At 42.4% G+C, this 17,526-nt stretch overlaps 1 protein-coding gene across 2 annotated transcripts; it reads left to right on the top strand.

Moving 5' to 3' along the window:
- Positions 1-181: 181 nt before the first annotated feature.
- On the top strand, positions 182-17,185 carry LOC114828738 (complement factor I-like). Of its 2 annotated transcripts, XM_034290737.1 has the most exons (15): positions 182-298; positions 1,021-1,253; positions 2,870-3,033; positions 4,934-5,081; positions 5,513-5,694; positions 6,097-6,207; positions 6,416-6,541; positions 9,075-9,110; positions 11,157-11,192; positions 11,892-12,019; positions 12,121-12,224; positions 12,953-13,057; positions 14,453-14,628; positions 14,837-14,938; positions 16,650-17,185. In XM_034290737.1, the coding sequence occupies exons 1-15, from the start codon at positions 236-238 to the stop codon at positions 16,865-16,867; spliced, it is 1,932 nt and encodes a 643-aa protein (XP_034146628.1). In that variant the 5' UTR covers positions 182-235; the 3' UTR covers positions 16,868-17,185. The 2 variants fall into 2 exon arrangements, with proteins under 2 accessions (XP_034146628.1, XP_034146629.1); XM_034290738.1 differs by lacking the exon at positions 9,075-9,110.
- Positions 17,186-17,526: the final 341 nt, after the last annotated feature.

Raw genomic sequence — 17,526 nt, 5'->3', positions numbered from 1 at the left:
ATTGATTCCAATAAAAAGAGAAAAAATGAGTGTGAGTGTGTTCTTTGTCATGTCAGCAATGTGTGTGTGTCAGTGTGTGTGTGTGTGTCAGTGTGTGTGTGTGTGTGTGGTCCACATTGACACATATAGTTAATGATTGACTAATGATCAATGTTACCACGTGAGACACAGACAGACTGTTACAGACAGACAGAGCATTTCTCTGCTACAGCTTGTTAGTTATTTAGGAGTCACTATGGAGAAAACCGCCTTCAAATTACTGCTTCTAGGAGTTTTGTTTTCCTCACATGTTGCTATGGTGAGTTATTTGTGTTGTGGCTTGTTGGCATTTCCTGTTTGTTTTATTTACATCAATTACTACTGTAGCTTTAAAATAATTCTAAAACAGTTGTTCTGATTGGCCCAGGGCACTGCAAGCAAACATACTATTTTAATGATATTTACAAGGTACTGTATATTGATCAACGTACCCTTTTGTCAGAGAGCTGATTAAAAATGTATAATAAAACAGGTAAGCTGGTACTTTTAACCAACTGTATGATGTCACAAGGATACATTCCAATACAACAGACCAATGACTTCAACTGGTTTAGGGCTGGGTTCCAAACCGTTCTATTAAACATCAGGTCTGTGGACTGAATTATCTTCCAGTTGGTTTGCTAATGCCTGTACAATCAGGCTTAGCACACAGTCAAAATAAATAAATTATAAATACATAAAATAAAATATACATGTACGCTGTGATTTATTAGCTAAAATACAATATAAATGCACACTGATTTATTAGACAAAGTTATGACTAAGTGATTAAAGTATTGTGATATAACCGATGACCTAGTTTGACCTATGACCTTTTAACTCTGCTTAAAGTGACTACGATTCTGTAGATATGAAGATGTCCTCTGTCATTTCTCTTATCTGCCCTCTGAGTTTCTGTTATTAGTTGGTCCAACAGAAAGTTATCAGATTTTTCTCTAGCAACCTCTAACCTTTGATCTCTCACCTCTACCTGTTGAGCAGGGTGTACCACGAAACAAAACAATAAAATTCCCCAAGAAACCCCCCTCCCATCACCAGACCACCACCACCACCCCAGCCCCTCCCACCACCACCCCAGCCCCTCCCACCACCACCCCAGCTCCTCCCAAGACAGATGCTTTCCTGGGCCCGGCAGAGTGTTTGGATCAGAACTACACTAGACTGTCCTGTAACCGGGTCTTCTGTCCTCCCTGGATGAGATGTTTGGAGGGCAGGTGATTATCATCTAGTATGTACAGTATCTCACAAAAGTGTGTACACCCCTCACATTTTTGTAAATATTTGATTAAATCTGTTCATGTGACAACACTGAAGAAACTACACTTTGCTACAATGTAAAGTAATGAGTGTACAGCTTGTATAACAGTGTAAATTTGCTGTCCCCTCAAAATAATACAACACACAGCCATTCATGTCTAAACCGCTGGCAACAAAAATGAGTACACCCCTAAGTGAAAATGTCCAAATTGGGCCCATCATTTTCCAGCACTGCCTTAACCCTCTTAGGCATGAAGTTCACCAGAGCTTCACAGGTTGCCACTGGAGTCCTCTTTCACTCCTCCAGGATGACTTCACGGAGCTGGTGGATGTTAGAGACCTTAGGCTCCTCAACCTTTCGTTTGAGGATGCCCCACAGATGCTCAATAGGGTTTAGGTCTGGAGACATGCTTGGCCAGTCCATCACCTTTACCCTCAGGATCTTTAGCAAGGCAGTGGTCGTCTTGGAGGTGTTGGAATACTGCCCAGTCTCCAAAGGGATGGATCATGCTCTGCTTCAGTATGTCACAGTACATGTTGGCATTTATGGTTCCCTCAATGAACTATAGCTCCCAAGTGCCAGCAGCCCTCATGCAGCCCCAGATCATGACACTCCCACCACCATGCTTGACTGTAGCATGGTTGCAGCCACACACTCTTGACACCATCTGAAACAAATACGTTTCTCTTGGTCTCATCAGACCACAGGACATGGTTCCAGTAATCCATGTCCATAGTCTGCTTGTCTTCAGTAAACTTTTGGGGGCTTTGTTGTGCATCATCCTTAGAAGAGGCTTCCTTCTGGGACAACAGCCATGCAGACCAATTTGATGCAGTGTGCGGCGTATGGTCTGAGCACTGACAGGCTGACCCCCCCACCCCTTCAACCTCTGCAGCAATGCTGGCAGCACTCATACGTCTATTTCCCAAAGACAACCTCTGGATAAGACGCTGAGCACATGCACTCAACTTCTTTGGTCGACCATGGCGAGGCCTGTTCTGAGCGGAACCTGTCCTGTTAAACCGCTGTATGGTCTGGACCACCGTGCTGCAGCTCAGTTTCAGGGTCTTGGCAATCTTCTAATAGCCTAGGCCATCTTTATGTAGAGCAACAATAATTTTTTTCAGATCATCAGAGAGTTATTTGCCAAGAGGTGCCATTTTGAACTTCCAGGGACAAGTATGAGGGAGTGTGAGAGCGATGACACCAAATTGAACACACCTGCTCCCCATTTTCACCTGAGACCTTGTAACACTAACGAGTCACATGACACAGAGGAGGGAAAATGGCTAATTGGGCCCAACTTGGACATTTTTACTTAGGGGTGTACTCACTGGCTGTGTGTTGAGTTATTTTGAGGGGACAGTAGATTTACACTGTTATACAAGCTGTACACTCACTACTTTACATAGCAAAGTGTCATTTCTTCAGTGTTATACTCAAATATTTACAGAAATGTGAGGAGTTGTACTCGCTTTTGTAAGATACTGTATGCGTGTATGTGTGTCTGTGCATCACTAGTTGTGTGTAGGAGCTGTGTGTTTCACCAGGTGTATATGTGTGTTTATACAGGTGTGTGTGTAAGCTGCCCTACCTGTGTCCGAAGGATGAGAAGATGCTTCCTGTGTGTGGGAATGACGGCAGAACCTACTATTCCTATTGCATGGCCATGGCTGTGTCCTGTCGGAGCGGACGACCAATCATGAGTCACTTTGAAGGAGAAGGATGCTCAAAAGGTGAGGCCAGATAACCAGTTACATGTTGATTTGTCTAAAGGTGAGGCCAGATAACCAGTTACATGTTGATTTGTCTAAAGGTGAGGCCAGATAACCAGTTACATGTTGATTTGTCTAAAGGTGAGGCCAGATAACTAGTTACATGTTGATTTGTCTAAAGGTGAGGCCAGATAACCAGTTACATGTTGATTTGTCTAAAGGTGAGGCCAGATAACTAGTTACAGGTTGATTTGTCTAAAGGTGAGGCCAGATAACTAGTTTCATGTTGATTTGTCTAAAGGTGAAGCCAGATAACTAGTTTCATGTTGATTTGTCTAAAGATGAAGCCAGATAACTAGTTTCATGTTGATTTGTCTAAAGATGAAGCCAGATAACTAGTTTCATGTTGATTTGTCTAAAGATGAAGCCAGATAACTAGTTTCATGTTGATTTGTCTAAAGATGAAGCCAGATAACTAGTTTCATGTTGATTTGTCTAAAGATGAAGCCAGATAACTAGTTTCATGTTGATTTGTCTAAAGGTGAAGCCAGATAACTAGTTTCATGTTGATTTGTCTAAAGATGAAGCCAGATAACTAGTTTCATGTTGATTTGTCTAAAGGTGAAGCCAGATAACTAGTTTCATGTTGATTTGTCTAAAGATGAAGCCAGATAACTAGTTTCATGTTGATTTGTCTAAAGATGAAGCCAGATAACTAGTTTCATGTTGATTTGTCTAAAGGTGAGACCGGATTACTAGTTTCATGTTGATTTGTCTAAAGGAGAGGCCAGATAACTAGTTTCATGTTGATTTGTCTAAAGATGAAGCCAGATAACTGGTTTCATGTTGATTTGTCTAAAGATGAAGCCAGATAACTAGTTTCATGTTGATTTGTCTAAAGATGAAGCCAGATAACTAGTTTCATGTTGATTTGTCTAAAGATGAAGCCAGATAACTAGTTTCATGTTGATTTGTCTAAAGGTGAGACCGGATTACTAGTTTCATGTTGATTTGTCTAAAGATGAAGCCAGATAACTAGTTTCATGTTGATTTGTCTAAAGATGAAGCCAGATAACTAGTTTCATGTTGATTTGTCTAAAGGTGAGACCGGATTACTAGTTTCATGTTGATTTGTCTAAAGATGAAGCCAGATAACTAGTTACATGTTGATTTGTCTAAAGGTGAGGCCAGATAACTAGTTTCACCCCCTTAGAATAGAACACAGCCCCTTAAAGTTGAAATTGAAACTTGCTTAGGAACAACCAACCACCTTACAAATCCAGCTAATCGGCTTCCATCTGTGAGTAATTGCAGTGATTTTGATTATTTCAGAATAAAAGCAGTTGTTCTTAGAGAACTCCAATGATTAGTAGTGCAATTCAAAACAGAGAACCCACTGTGGGCAGAAAGTTACTTTCAAAAGATCTATGAGATAATGTGGTGGAATCAGTTCAGATCATCAGATAAGACCATCAGATAAAACCATCAGTTCAGACCATCAGATAAGACCATCAGATAAAACCATCAGTTCACACCATCAGATAAGACCATCAGATAAAACCATCAGTTCAGACCATCAGATAAGACCATCAGATAAGACCATCAGTTCAGACCATCAGATAAAACCATCAGATAAGACCATCAGATAAGACCATCAAATATTTTGGACAAATGTGTTGACGTTGAAAACTATCAGCAAATCTGTGTTGTTGTAAGCGACTGTTTGGCTGGCCTAGATGATCATCCTTTCTCCTCCATCCAGACAGTGAGAAGGTGGAGTCCAGTATAGATAACCCTCCTTTCTCCTCCATCCAGACAGTGAGAAGTTGGAGTCCAGTATAGATAACCCTCCTTTCTCCTCCATCCAGACAGTGAGAAGGTGGAGTCCAGTATAGATAACCCTCCTTTCTCCTCCATCCAGACAGTGAGAAGGTGGAGTCCAGTATAGATGACCAGACAGGTGTGGTCAGTCTGAAGATTCCAGGTAAAGGGACGTTACTGGTTTGTGGAGAAGCAGGGTGGAACATGGCTGCTGCTAACGTGCTCTGTCGGAACAAGAACCACCTGCTGTAAGACACAGTTGTTATGCACACTTATTTACACAAAAATACACTAACACACAACAAAATACATAAGAAGGCCTTGTGTGTGTGTTTGTATATGTGTGTGTGTGTATATGGGTATATGTGTATGTGTGCGTGTACATGTGTATATGTGTGTGTCTGTGTGTGTATATGGGTATATGTGCGTGTATATGTGTGTGTGTGTAGGTGTATTTGTGTGTTTGTGTATGTGAAAATGTGTGTATATATTTGTGTGTGTGTGTGTATGTGTGTGTGTGTGTTTGTATGTGTGTATATGTGTGTGTGTGTGTGTATGTGTGTGTTTGTGTATGTGAAAATGTGTGTATATATTTGTGTGTGTGCATGTGTATATATATGTGTGTGTGTGTGTATGTGTTTATATGTGTGTATATGTGTGTATGTGTGTGTGTGTGTAGGGGAGCGGTTGAGGCCTCTTCTGTTGATTATACGGACAAGGAGACGACTGGTGCAGATCACTGCGTTAATGTACGTTGTCAAGGATACGAGAACAGCCTGGCCGAGTGTTCCTTCTCAGACAGAACACCACGTGGGAGGGGTGACAAGATCGCTACGGTAACCTGTTTCGAGGAGCCCAAAGGTAGTGACCTTAACTATTAACAATGTGATAGTCTCCTATTGGCTGTCTATGTCCAATTACCCAGTAAATCAGAGCCACAGTTTTTGCACATCACGAATACCTACGAATGTCCATACATGGTAATGCCCTTGGCAGACATCTTTACATTTCTATCAGGTGATGTCTCTGGAATTATACCTCTGAGGGTTTATAAAATATTCAACACACATTCATGAAATCAATCATGGAATCCTAAGAAGTCAAGAACATTACAAGGAAAGATAATTGATTTGTAACTGTCATATTATAAAAAATGTAATGTAAAAATGACGTTAATAGTTACAGCAAAAGGTAACATTATTCCTGTAACACGTAAACCCCCACACTGCCACTGAGTATGCTTGTCTCCTATTGGTGGTCCAGAGGGGTCAAAGTGTGAGTTCCGGTGCGTCAACAGGAAGTGTGTGTTGTTGGAACAGACGTGTGATGGAGTTGATCACTGCGGAGACAGGAGTGACGAGATGTGCTGCACAGGTACACACACACACACACACACACACACACATGTACCTGCACACACACACACACACACACATGTATTTACACACACACATTGCTTTACTCCTCTCTGAAACTTTTTTATTCCTCTGTCAAACCTCTGACCTGCGTGTGTTACCCTCTTTTTCTGTGTGGTTTTGTGTCCTTGTGTGCGTGTGTGTGGGTGTGCGTGTGTGTGTGTCAGCCTGCAGAGGTGATTCAGCGTTCAGGTGTAAGTCAGGAGTGTGTGTGTCCAGAGAGGCAGTAAGAGACGGCATAAGAGACTGTCTGGGAGGGGAAGATGAAATAAAGACACACCCTGTTCAACCTGGTGGGTAGACACACACACACACACACAGACACACACACTCACACACACACACACACACTCACAGACACACACAGACACACACACTCACACACACACACACACAGACACACACACTCTATGGCAGGTGAAAAGGGACTTTATTAAGCTATTGAAACGACCTAATGTGCATACCACCGCGTATGCCGTTTCAATAGCTTAATAAAGTCCCTTTTCACCTGCCATACACACTCACATAGATGCACACACACAGACACACACACTCACACACACGCACACACAAACACACAGACACACACACACCAACAAATGCGCGCGCACACACACATTTGCTTGTTTTACTATACTTGAGAACTTTCTTGGGACCATTAGAAACTGCCTTTCCCTTCGGAACCCGTAACCCTAAATGTATACATCAATCCTAAATGTATACATCAATCCTAAATGTATACATCAATCCTAAATGTATACATCAAACCTAAATGTATACATCAATCCTAAATGTATACATCAATCCTAAATGTATACATCAATCCTAAATGTATACATCAAACCTAAATGTATACATCAATCCTAAATGTATACATCAATCCTAAATGTATACATCAAACCTAAATGTATACATCAATCCTAAATGTATACATCAACCCTAAATGTATACATCAAGCTTAAATGTATACATCAAACCTAAATGTATACATCAATCCTAAATGTATACATCAATCCTAAAAAAGTCATTTCTAAAATGAGGACCAGCAAAATGTCCGCATCAGTCATGAGTTACCACATTTGCTTCTCACAGGTATAGTAATACATTTTCACACACATACACACAGATTTGACATTTCGCAGCACATTTCATACAGTGAGTCCAAATATGGTTTTAATGCTTTTATAATAGTGGTCCCCAGTGGGACTCAAACCAACGACCCTGGTTTTGGAACAACCATATTCTACCAAAGAGGACAGAGGCATGGAGGGAGGAGGGAAAGAGGAATAGATTTGACCAACTAGCTGGTCATAGTGTTGCTCCTTCACACTGTAAACAATATTAACAAATGTGCAAGATATGTCTACATTCAGATCAACTGTCTACATTCAGACCAACTGCCTACATTCAGACCAACCGTCTACATTCAGACCAACTGTCTACATTCAGACCAACCGTCTACATTCAGACCAACTGTCTACATTCAGACCAACTGTCTACATTCAGACCAACCGTCTACATTCAGACCAACGGTCTACATTCAGACCAACAGTCTACATTCAGACCAACCGTCTACATTCAGACCAACCGTCTACATTCAGACCAACTGCCTACATTCAGATCAACTGTCTACATTCAGATCAACTGTCTACATTCAGACCAACTGCCTACATTCAGATCAACTGTCTACATTCAGACCAACCGTCTACATTCAGACCAACCGTCTACATTCAGACCAACCGTCTACATTCAGACCAACCGTCTACATTCAGACCAACTGCCTACATTCAGACCAACCGTCTACATTCAGACCAACTGTCTACATTCAGACCAACTGTCTACATTCAGACCAACCGTCTACACTTAGACCAACAGTCTACATTCAGACCAACCGTCTACATTCAGACCAACAGTCTACATTCAGACCAACCGTCTACATTCAGACCAACCGTCTACATTCAGACCATCTCCCGCTCCATTGTCCCCTCACTCGCGAACAAGACCCAGAGATACTTGAACTCCTTTACTTGGGGTAACGCCTCATTCCCTACCCGGAGGAGGCACTCCATCGGTTTCCTGCTGAGAACCATGGCCTCAGATTTAGAGGTGCTAATCCTCATCCCAACCACTTCGCACTCGGCTGCGAACCGTTCCAGTGAGTGCTGAAGGTCACAGACCGTTGATGCCATCAGGAACACATCATCCGCAAAAAGCAGCAATGAGATCCCCAGCCCACTGAACTGCAACCCGTCTACACCCAGACTACGCCTCGATATCCTGTCCATGAACGTTACAAACGGGATTGGTGACAAAGTGCAGCCCTGGCGGAGGCCAACCCCCACCTGGAACGAGTCCGACTCACTACCCGAGAACCCGAACACAGCTTTAACTTTGGATGTACAGGGATTGGATAGCCCTCAGAAGGGACCTCCTCACCCCATACTCCCGCAGCACCTCCCACAGTATCTCCCGGGGGACCCGGGCAAGGATCAGTGTTGAGAAAAGAATACCAGCAAGCCAAGACCAGAACTGTGAATAAAAAAACAGCTGACAAGAACCAGAATTTAGAATAGAAAAGGAATAGAATTGAGTAGAGAAAACCAGATTGCGTGAATCAGAGTTGAGGGCCTGAGTTGATGAGAGGAAAACAGCTAGCATGGACCATACTGGTTTAAATATTACGTTGTGTTAGATTCTCTTATGATGGGTTGTGTTGTAGAGTGTAATATTGTGTTGATTTGTGTTTTATTTTTTTGTGTTGTGCTTTGTGGTATTTGTGTGTGTATGTCTGCATTTAGACAAACTGTTTATTTCTTCTATTTCCAGGTCTTAGTTATCCAGAGTTCAAGTCGACTCACCAAGGTAAGGTTTTGTGGTAATAATTTATTCATTTCATACTAACTTTAGGAAAACATAGTTGTACTTAATTTATAGGAGAGGAAAAAAGGTTACAGAAAACCAGCTAGCCAGGACCAGAGTTGAAAAGAGAAAAAACAGATTGTCAGGACCAGAGTTGAAAAGAGAAAAAACAGATTGTCAGGAACAGAATTGAGAAGAGAGAACCACATTGTCAGGATCAGAGTTGAGAAGAGAAAAAACAGATTGTCAGGACCAGGGTTGAAAAAGAGACAAAACCATTGTCAGGACCAGAGTTGAAAAGAGAAAACCAGATTGTCAGGACCAGAGTTGAAAAAAGAAAACCAGATTGTCAGGACCAGAGTTGAAAAGAGAGAACCAGATTGTCAGGACCAGAGTTGAAAAAAGAAAACCAGATTGTCAGGACCAGAGTTGAAAAGAGAGAACCAGATTGTCAGGACCAGAGTTGAAAAGAGAAAACCAGATTGTCAGGACCAGAGTTGAAAAGAGAGAACCAGATTGTCAGGACCAGAGTTGAAAAGAGAAAACCAGATTGTCAGGACCAGAGTTGAAAAGAGAGAACCAGATTGTCAGGACCAGAGTTGAAAAGAGAAAACCAGATTGTCAGGACCAGAGTTGAAAAGAGAAAACCAGATTGTCAGGACCAGAGTTGAAAAGAGAAAACCAGATTGTCAGGACCAGAGTTGAAAAGAGAAAACCAGATTGTCAGGACCAGAGTTGAAAAGAGAAAACCAGATTGTCAGGACCAGAGTTGTTCCACTCATTAAACATGTATATAAAGTGTGTGTGGGGGTGTAATATCAAGTTCAGAGTTTATTTATCAAATGCACCTAGTAACACAGCGACATTCTGAACAGTGACATTCTTGTGATATGGCACAGTTCTGCATAGTAAGAATTAAGAAATATATAAAACAAAAATTCAGCTCCGGAAAGAATTAAGAGACCACTGCAACCTTTTCTTTCCTTTCCAAAAAAGTTGAAAAAGAAAGTTTTGAGTGAGGAACTGAAGTGTTCAATTTGCAGTGATCTCTTAATGTTTTCTGGAGCTGTAATTTTAAGTAGTAAGTGACATTTAAGCAAAAAAAAAATTACAATTTGCAAAATAATTACTATTCTTTGCTGGCCTATCTGCACATTAATGCTGTGGAAAGACCTCCTATTCACATAATCAACTTAATTTCCTGAAGGACCTGTGATAGGAGTATGAGTGCCATCTATGCAGCCAATCACTGGACACCCTGAAATACTGACTGATTGGTGCTTCAAGTCTCAAAGCTTCATACTAAATAAACTGATTCCTGCTTAGACTGATACCTGCAAATCTTTGGAATAATTTTGTCGATGACTCTCGTCTGTGACTTGGGGACACTACAGGAGTGTACAGAAAACATGTCAGTGCAAGAGTCACATCTATAACAGACCAACAGAGACGGTTGCCTTGGACATGTTCTCAGCATCATCAATGTTACAATGAAAACAGCAAAACAAAGAATTTGTTCCCGAACTGAGAAGAATGTCCACCATGTAACATAGGAACGATATGAGGGCTGAGAAATTATCGATTGTGCAGAAAAACGGTAATGCTCAAACAGATAATCATTGGGGAATGATAAAAAAACATCCCAGCAGGGTCTGATCACTCCCGACTGAGATTTCTGCAGAGTGTATTTGTGCTTCAAGTTGCTCTTCGAGAAAAGGACATACCCTGTCTGACACGTTCAGAGAGCACGTTTCAGGTAAAGAGTAGAACAAACTCAGAGTTAGTTGGATTAAACGTGCTAACGAGCAGGTTAGCTTCACAGTGTATGCCGTTGTACCAGTCTCAGAGTAACGCTGAACTGTCCCTTTGAAACCGTAAACACAGAGTTTGCCTCAACTCTGGGTCAACTTACTCAGATTTTTCACTACACCCTCTTTCTGAAATACCCCCATTGTGTTGATTTGTGTTTTAATTTTTTGTGCTGTGCTTTGTGGTATTTGTGTGTGTATGTCTGCATTTAGACAAACTGTTTATTTCTTTGGTTTCCAGTTCCTCGTAATCCAGAGTTCAAGTCTCCTCACCAGGGTAAGGTTTTGTTGTAATTATTTATTCAGTTCATATCAACTTTAGGAAAACCTAGTTGTACATCATTATAGGAGAGGAAAAAAGTTAAGGAGAGAAAAACAGCTAGCCAGGACTAGAGTTGAAAAGGGAAAAAACAGATTGTCAGGACCAGGGTTAACAAAAGAAAACCAGGTTGTCAGGACCAGGGTTAACAAAAGAAAACCAGGTTGTCAGGACCAGAGTTGAAAATAGAGAAAACTGATTGTCAGCACCAGAGTTGAGAAGAGACAACCAGGTAACTTGGTCCAGAATTGTTCGTCCTGTTTTAATGTACTAAATAATGTTGTATTAGAATGGGTTTCGATGTGTTCTGTATGTTATATTGATTTGTGCTGTGTTGTTGTGCTGTTTTATGTTGTATTATTGTGTTATTGTATTGTGTTATTGTGTTGATTGGATTTGTGTGTTGTTTTGTGTGTGTTGCATCATGTTGTTGTGTTGTCTGTATTGCTGTCCATTGTTTTTGTTGTGGTTTTGTTGTATGTTATTGTGTTGTATTGTTGTATGTCGTTGTATTGTATTGTGTTGTTTTGTTGTATGTTGTACATTGTGTTTTAATGTGTTGTATTGTGTTGTATGTTGTTGTGTTGTATTGTTCGTGTTTTATGTTGTATGTTGTTGTGTTGTTGTGTTGTTCTGTTGTATGTTGTTGTGTTGCAGAGCTGAAAGCATCCAGAGACATTCTAGAAGGGAAGATCCACTGTGGAATCCCCAACGCCACGGCAACAGAGGAGATCAGGGAGGGAAGGAGACAGAAACGTGTGGTGGGAGGACTGGAGGCCAAACCAGTGAGACACACACTGACACACACTGAGACACACACACACAGAGACAAACACACCATTTAGGTTTGAACCAGTCCAACATCTGACCTCTAACCTCACTCCAGACTCAGATCCAGTGGCAGGTTGCGATTCAGGAGAGGGGTCGTATCGACTGTGGGGGCGCTTACATTGGGGGCTGCTGGGTTTTGACTGCCGCCCACTGTGTCAGGTAGGTATAAGCTGTGTGTGTGTTCGTTTGTGTGTGTGTGTGTGGACCCCTTGGGGTACCTCACTTTTCCACAGGGGGTACCTGAGAAGACTCGTGAGGGGGTGCAGCTGTGTAACAGGACAGCTGTGTGTGTGAGGGGGTACAGTCTACTGGTACATGAACATGAGGGGTACAGTCTACTGGTACATGAACATGAGGGGTACAGTCCACTGGTACATTAACCTGATGGGTACAGTCTACTGGTACATGAACATGAGGGGGTACAGTCTACTGGTACATGAACATGAGGGGTACAGTCTACTGGTACATGAACATGAGGGGTACAGTCTACTGGTACATGAACATGAGGGGTACAGTCTACTGGTACATGAACATGAGGGGGTACAGTCTACTGGTACATGAACATGAGGGGGTACAGTCTACTGGTACATGAACATGAGGGGGTACAGTCTACTGGTACATGAACATGAGGGGTACAGTCTACTGGTACATGAACATGAGGGGGTACAGTCTACTGGTACATGAATATGAGGGGTACAGTCTACTGGTACATGAACATGAGGGGTACAGTCTACTGGTACATGAACATGATGGGGTACAGTCTACTGGTACATGAACATGATGGGGTACAGTCCACTGGTACATTAATCCTAACCCTGTCCCCTGAGTCCATAACATGTCGCTTTTCTCCCCTTCCTCTCTCTCCTCACATCTCTCTGTCTCTCCAGGCCTAAACCAGAAGCGTACCAAATTAAGTTCAGCCTCTGGAAGAAGAGAACTGTTCAGGGAACTACAGACATCGTCCCTGTCAAGAACATTATCATCCACCACAAGTACTGTACACTGTTTCCTACTCCCTGTCAGGAACATTATCATCCACCACAAGTACTGTACACTGTTTCCTACTCCCTGTCAGGAACATTTATCATCTGCAACAAGTAATGCATCCCATGTCCTACTTCTTGTTTAGAACATTATCATCCACCACAAAGACTGTACATTAGCCGCAAATTCCTAATGCCTAAGGATGGCTTCTCTGACTCAGCCCCAAAAAATCTAATAAAAACAAGAAATGTAAATGAAAAAAATTTAAACAATCACCAGTCTTTAAAAGAGTATGCACCGGGCCTCTAACCTCTGTCTCTCCAGGTTCAATGCTAACACCTCTGACCTCTGTCTCTCCAGGTTCAATGCTAACACCTCTGACCTCTGTCTCTCCAGGTTCAATGCTAACACCTCTGACCTCTGTCTCTCCAGGTTCAATGCTAACACCTCTGACCTCTCTCTCTCCAGGTTCAATGATAACACCTCTGACCTCTTCTCTCCAGGTTCAATGCTAACACCTCTGACCTCTGTCTCTCCAGGTTCAATGCTAACACCTCTAACCTCTGTCTCTCCAGGTTCAATGCTAACTCCTCTGACCTCTGTCTCTCCAGGTTCAATGCTAACACCTCTGACCTCTGTCTCTCCAGGTTCAATGATAACACCTCTGATCTCTGTCTCTCCAGGTTCAATGCTAACTCCTCTGACCTCTGTCTCTCCAGGTTCAATGCTAACTCCTCTGACCTCTGTCTCTCCAGGTTCAATGCTAACACCTCTGACCTCTGTCTCTCCAGGTTCAATGCTAACTCCTCTGACCTCTGTCTCTCCAGGTTCAATGCTAACACCTCTGACCTCTGTCTCTCCAGGTTCAATGCTAACACCTCTGACCTCTGTCTCTCCAGGTTCAATGCTAACACCTCTGACCTCTGTCTCTCCAGGTTCAATGCTAACACCTCTGACCTCTGTCTCTCCAGGTTCAATGCTAACACCTCTGACCTCTGTCTCTCCAGGTTCAATGCTAACACCTCTGACCTCTGTCTCTCCAGGTTCAATGCTAACACCTCTGACCTCTGTCTCTCCAGGTTCAATGCTAACACCTCTGACCTCTGTCACTCCAGGTTCAATGCTAACACCTCTGACCTCTCTCTCTCCAGGTTCAATGATAACACCTCTGATCTCTGTCTCTCCAGGTTCAATGATAACACCTCTGATCTCTGTCTCTCCAGGTTTAATGCTAATACCTCTGACCTCTGTCTCTCCAGGTTCAATGATAACACCTCTGACCTCTGTCTCTCCAGGTTCAATGCTAACACCTCTGACCTCTCTCGCTCCATTTTCAATGCTAACACCTCTGACCTCTCTCTCTCCAGGTTCAATGCTAACACCTCTGACCTCTGTCTCTCCAGGTTCAATGCTAACACCTATGAGAATGACATTGCGCTGCTAGAGATGAAGAAGCTGCCCTTCAGAGAGGACTGTTTCTTACCCAACCCAGCTGTGTCAGCAGTATGTGTCCCTTGGTCTGTTCAACAGTTCAACCCCAATCACACCTGCAGTATCTCAGGCTGGGGAAGGAAGAGAGGTGTGTGTGAGGCCCAAACCCAAGCTCTTTGTTCTGACCTCTGTCGAAACTCTTCGCTGTTCTGACACTCCAGTTGTGGAACTAGCTTCCCACCTCAAGTTTAGACAGCAGAGTGACCGACCATCTTCAGAAAACATCTGAAACCTCTTAGAAAACATCTACAATAAAACAATGTCAGTCTTGCTCATGGTTTTGTTGTGTTTTCCAGATGGTTCTTCGGCTAATGTGTTGCTGTGGGCCAACGTCTCCCTGATTGACAACTGTCAGCAGTACTACAAGGAGCGCTTCAAGGACGGCATGATGTGTGCAGGTACACTTCTAGTTCCCTGCCTTATGATTGTCATGACACCTTCATAACACCTGCATAACACATTCATGATTTGTGCAAGTACACTTCTAGTTCCCTGCCTTATGACTGTTATGACACCTTCATAACACCTACATGACACCTTCATAACACCTCCATGATCTGTGCAGGTAAACTTTTAGTTCCCTGCCTTATGACTGTAATAACACCTTCATGACACCTTCATGATACCGTCAATAACACCTTCATGATGTGTGCAGGTACACTTCTAGTTCCCTGCTTTATGACTGTCATGACACCTTCATAACACCTTCATAACACCTTCATGTAGTGTGCAGTGTGATGGCAATTCCAACGATCAGAACTCTTAAAGGAGGAAGTACAGAGACCAAATCCTCTTGGCATAATTTAATAGTTTATTTGCAAATAGAGAGACGCGTCAAAAGCTTAGAAACATAATCATCCGAGGAGTTTCTAACTTAATACATGAACAGTTCGTATCTATAGTGGAAAAGGGGTGTGGGAAGATGCTGTCCTAACTCAACAGAACACATTCCCTTTGTTCTATTACTACCTAGTCTTCACACAAGGGGCAAGCTGTCCTTCCCCACATGGGTAACCTATTGAACTCTAAAGAGCTCTTACAGCATCTGGACAGACAATAGATGCCCTGATGAGTTATACAGATGCACAGATTAAAGAGTAACCATTTCATCTGCTGATACCAGTCAATGATGCCCCCTAGGCAAATACCAGATCCCCCACAGTCCTTTTCTAATTTGAACAAGGGGTTCTCAGTCCTTTAATCAGTGAGAATACATTGGTTAGAGAAATTTCCACAACAGCAGGTACACTTCTAGTTCCCTGCCTAATGGCTGTCATTAAACCTTCATAACACCTTCATGATGTGTGCAGGTACACTTTTAGTTCCTTGCCTATTACTTATGACTGTCATTACACCTTCATAACACCTTCATGATGTGTGCAGGTACACTTTTAGTTCCCTGCCTATTACTTATGGCTGTCATTACACCTTCATAACACCTTCATGATGTGTGCAGGTACACTTTTAGTTCCCTGCCTATTACTTATGACTGTCATTACACCTTCATAACACCTTCATGATGTGTGCAGGTACACTTTTAGTTCCTTGCCTATTACTTATGACTGTCATTACACCTTCATAACACCTTCATGATGTGTGCAGGTACACTTTTAGTTCCCTGCCAATTACTTATGACTGTCATCAGGTGTATTGAATTAGGGGGGACGGGGGGGAAAAGAGTGAAAATGCTGGGATCCATTGACCCTGACCCCCCCAATAAACAATACAAACCTACGCCGTTGACCGTCATGACACCTTCATCACACCTTTATTACACCTTCATAACACTTTCATGATGACCTTCATAACACCTTGAATACAAACCTACGCCCTTGACTGTCCTGACACCTTCATAACACCTTCATGACACCTTCATGACACCTTAATCACACCTCGCCCCCTCAGAGACACTCAACAAGCTGCAGTTGGATCAGTGCTCCGGCTGAATCCATCAAACTTTATTTGGAGTTTATTTTCCTATTTTTATTAGTAGTTACATATTTTTCTGCATAAATGGCTTTTCCTGAAATTGAAAGCTTTTGGTCTGGTCACCATAGAAAATGAGAGTTGGTTGTCAACTGACTTACCTGCATGTGTGTCTGTGTGCAGGTGACCTGGAAGGCCATGTGGACTCTTGTCAGGGAGACTCAGGTGGTCCTCTGGTGTGCCAGGACTCTCTGGGCATCTCCTACCTCTGGGGAATTGTCAGCTGGGGGGAGAAGTGTGGACAGGCCAACTACCCTGGAGTGTACACTCAAGTAGCACACTACTTTGAATGGATCCGCGGCTACACCACCTGGCCTGCCGTAACTAAATACAATGTGTGAAAAAACAGCAGGGGTTCGTCAGTATCATCTGCCGGGTCTGGAGTACCGCAGGTTTGCAGTTCTACTGGGTCATTTATTGCCAGCCGAGGTCAGCGTACATAATGACACCATCTGACGTGGGACAATGGCCTCTTCAACTTTAGGTGGAGGGAAGACCGTATTAAAATATGAAGGGTCCAGCCAGTATTCACACATAAAACATGCAAAGGAAGAATTATAAAAATTATATGATTCATCAATAAAGAACTTGAGATCCCAGGTCATTTGTCTAGTTGCATGTTTGGACTTATTTAATTTGATTAAAAATGTTGAATTGGATTTTGTCTTTTTCCTACATATACTATCTTTATTATCTATTGAGCCCTGTCATTATCTTTCACTCTCCCTTTAAATGTAGAACACATTTTTCACTACAGGGTTGGGTAGGTTACTTTTTAAATGTAATCCTTTACAGTTACAAATTACCTGTCCACATTTGTAATCAGTAATGTAACTTTTTGATAACTCATACTCAGTAACCTAATCTGATTACTTTGAATGCCTTTCTAAATGGTTTCTATACCATTGCTTTCTACTTCAAAATGTTTCGGCTACATCTCTACATTACACGCTAAAGGTCTGTCAGATATTCAGTCATTCTAATGAATCCAAAAACCCTT

This window comes from Esox lucius, chromosome 24 (genome assembly GCF_011004845.1).
Source record: "Esox lucius isolate fEsoLuc1 chromosome 24, fEsoLuc1.pri, whole genome shotgun sequence".
NCBI classification, from domain to species: Eukaryota; Metazoa; Chordata; class Actinopteri; order Esociformes; family Esocidae; genus Esox; species Esox lucius.
Note: the sequence above shows the minus strand (reverse complement) of the source record. Positions and strands in the feature narration are given on the sequence as shown.

Bases quoted from the DNA above. Each gene is read 5' to 3' on its own strand.
- LOC114828738 (XM_034290737.1), top strand. From the start codon at position 236: ATGGAGAAAACCGCCTTCAAATTACTGCTTCTAGGAGTTTTGTTTTCC. The intron at 6,542-9,074 runs GTGGGTAGACAC...TTCTATTTCCAG, and splicing joins GACACACCCTGTTCAACCTG to GTCTTAGTTATCCAGAGTTC. The intron at 14,629-14,836 runs GTGTGTGTGAGG...TGTGTTTTCCAG, and splicing joins AGGCTGGGGAAGGAAGAGAG to ATGGTTCTTCGGCTAATGTG.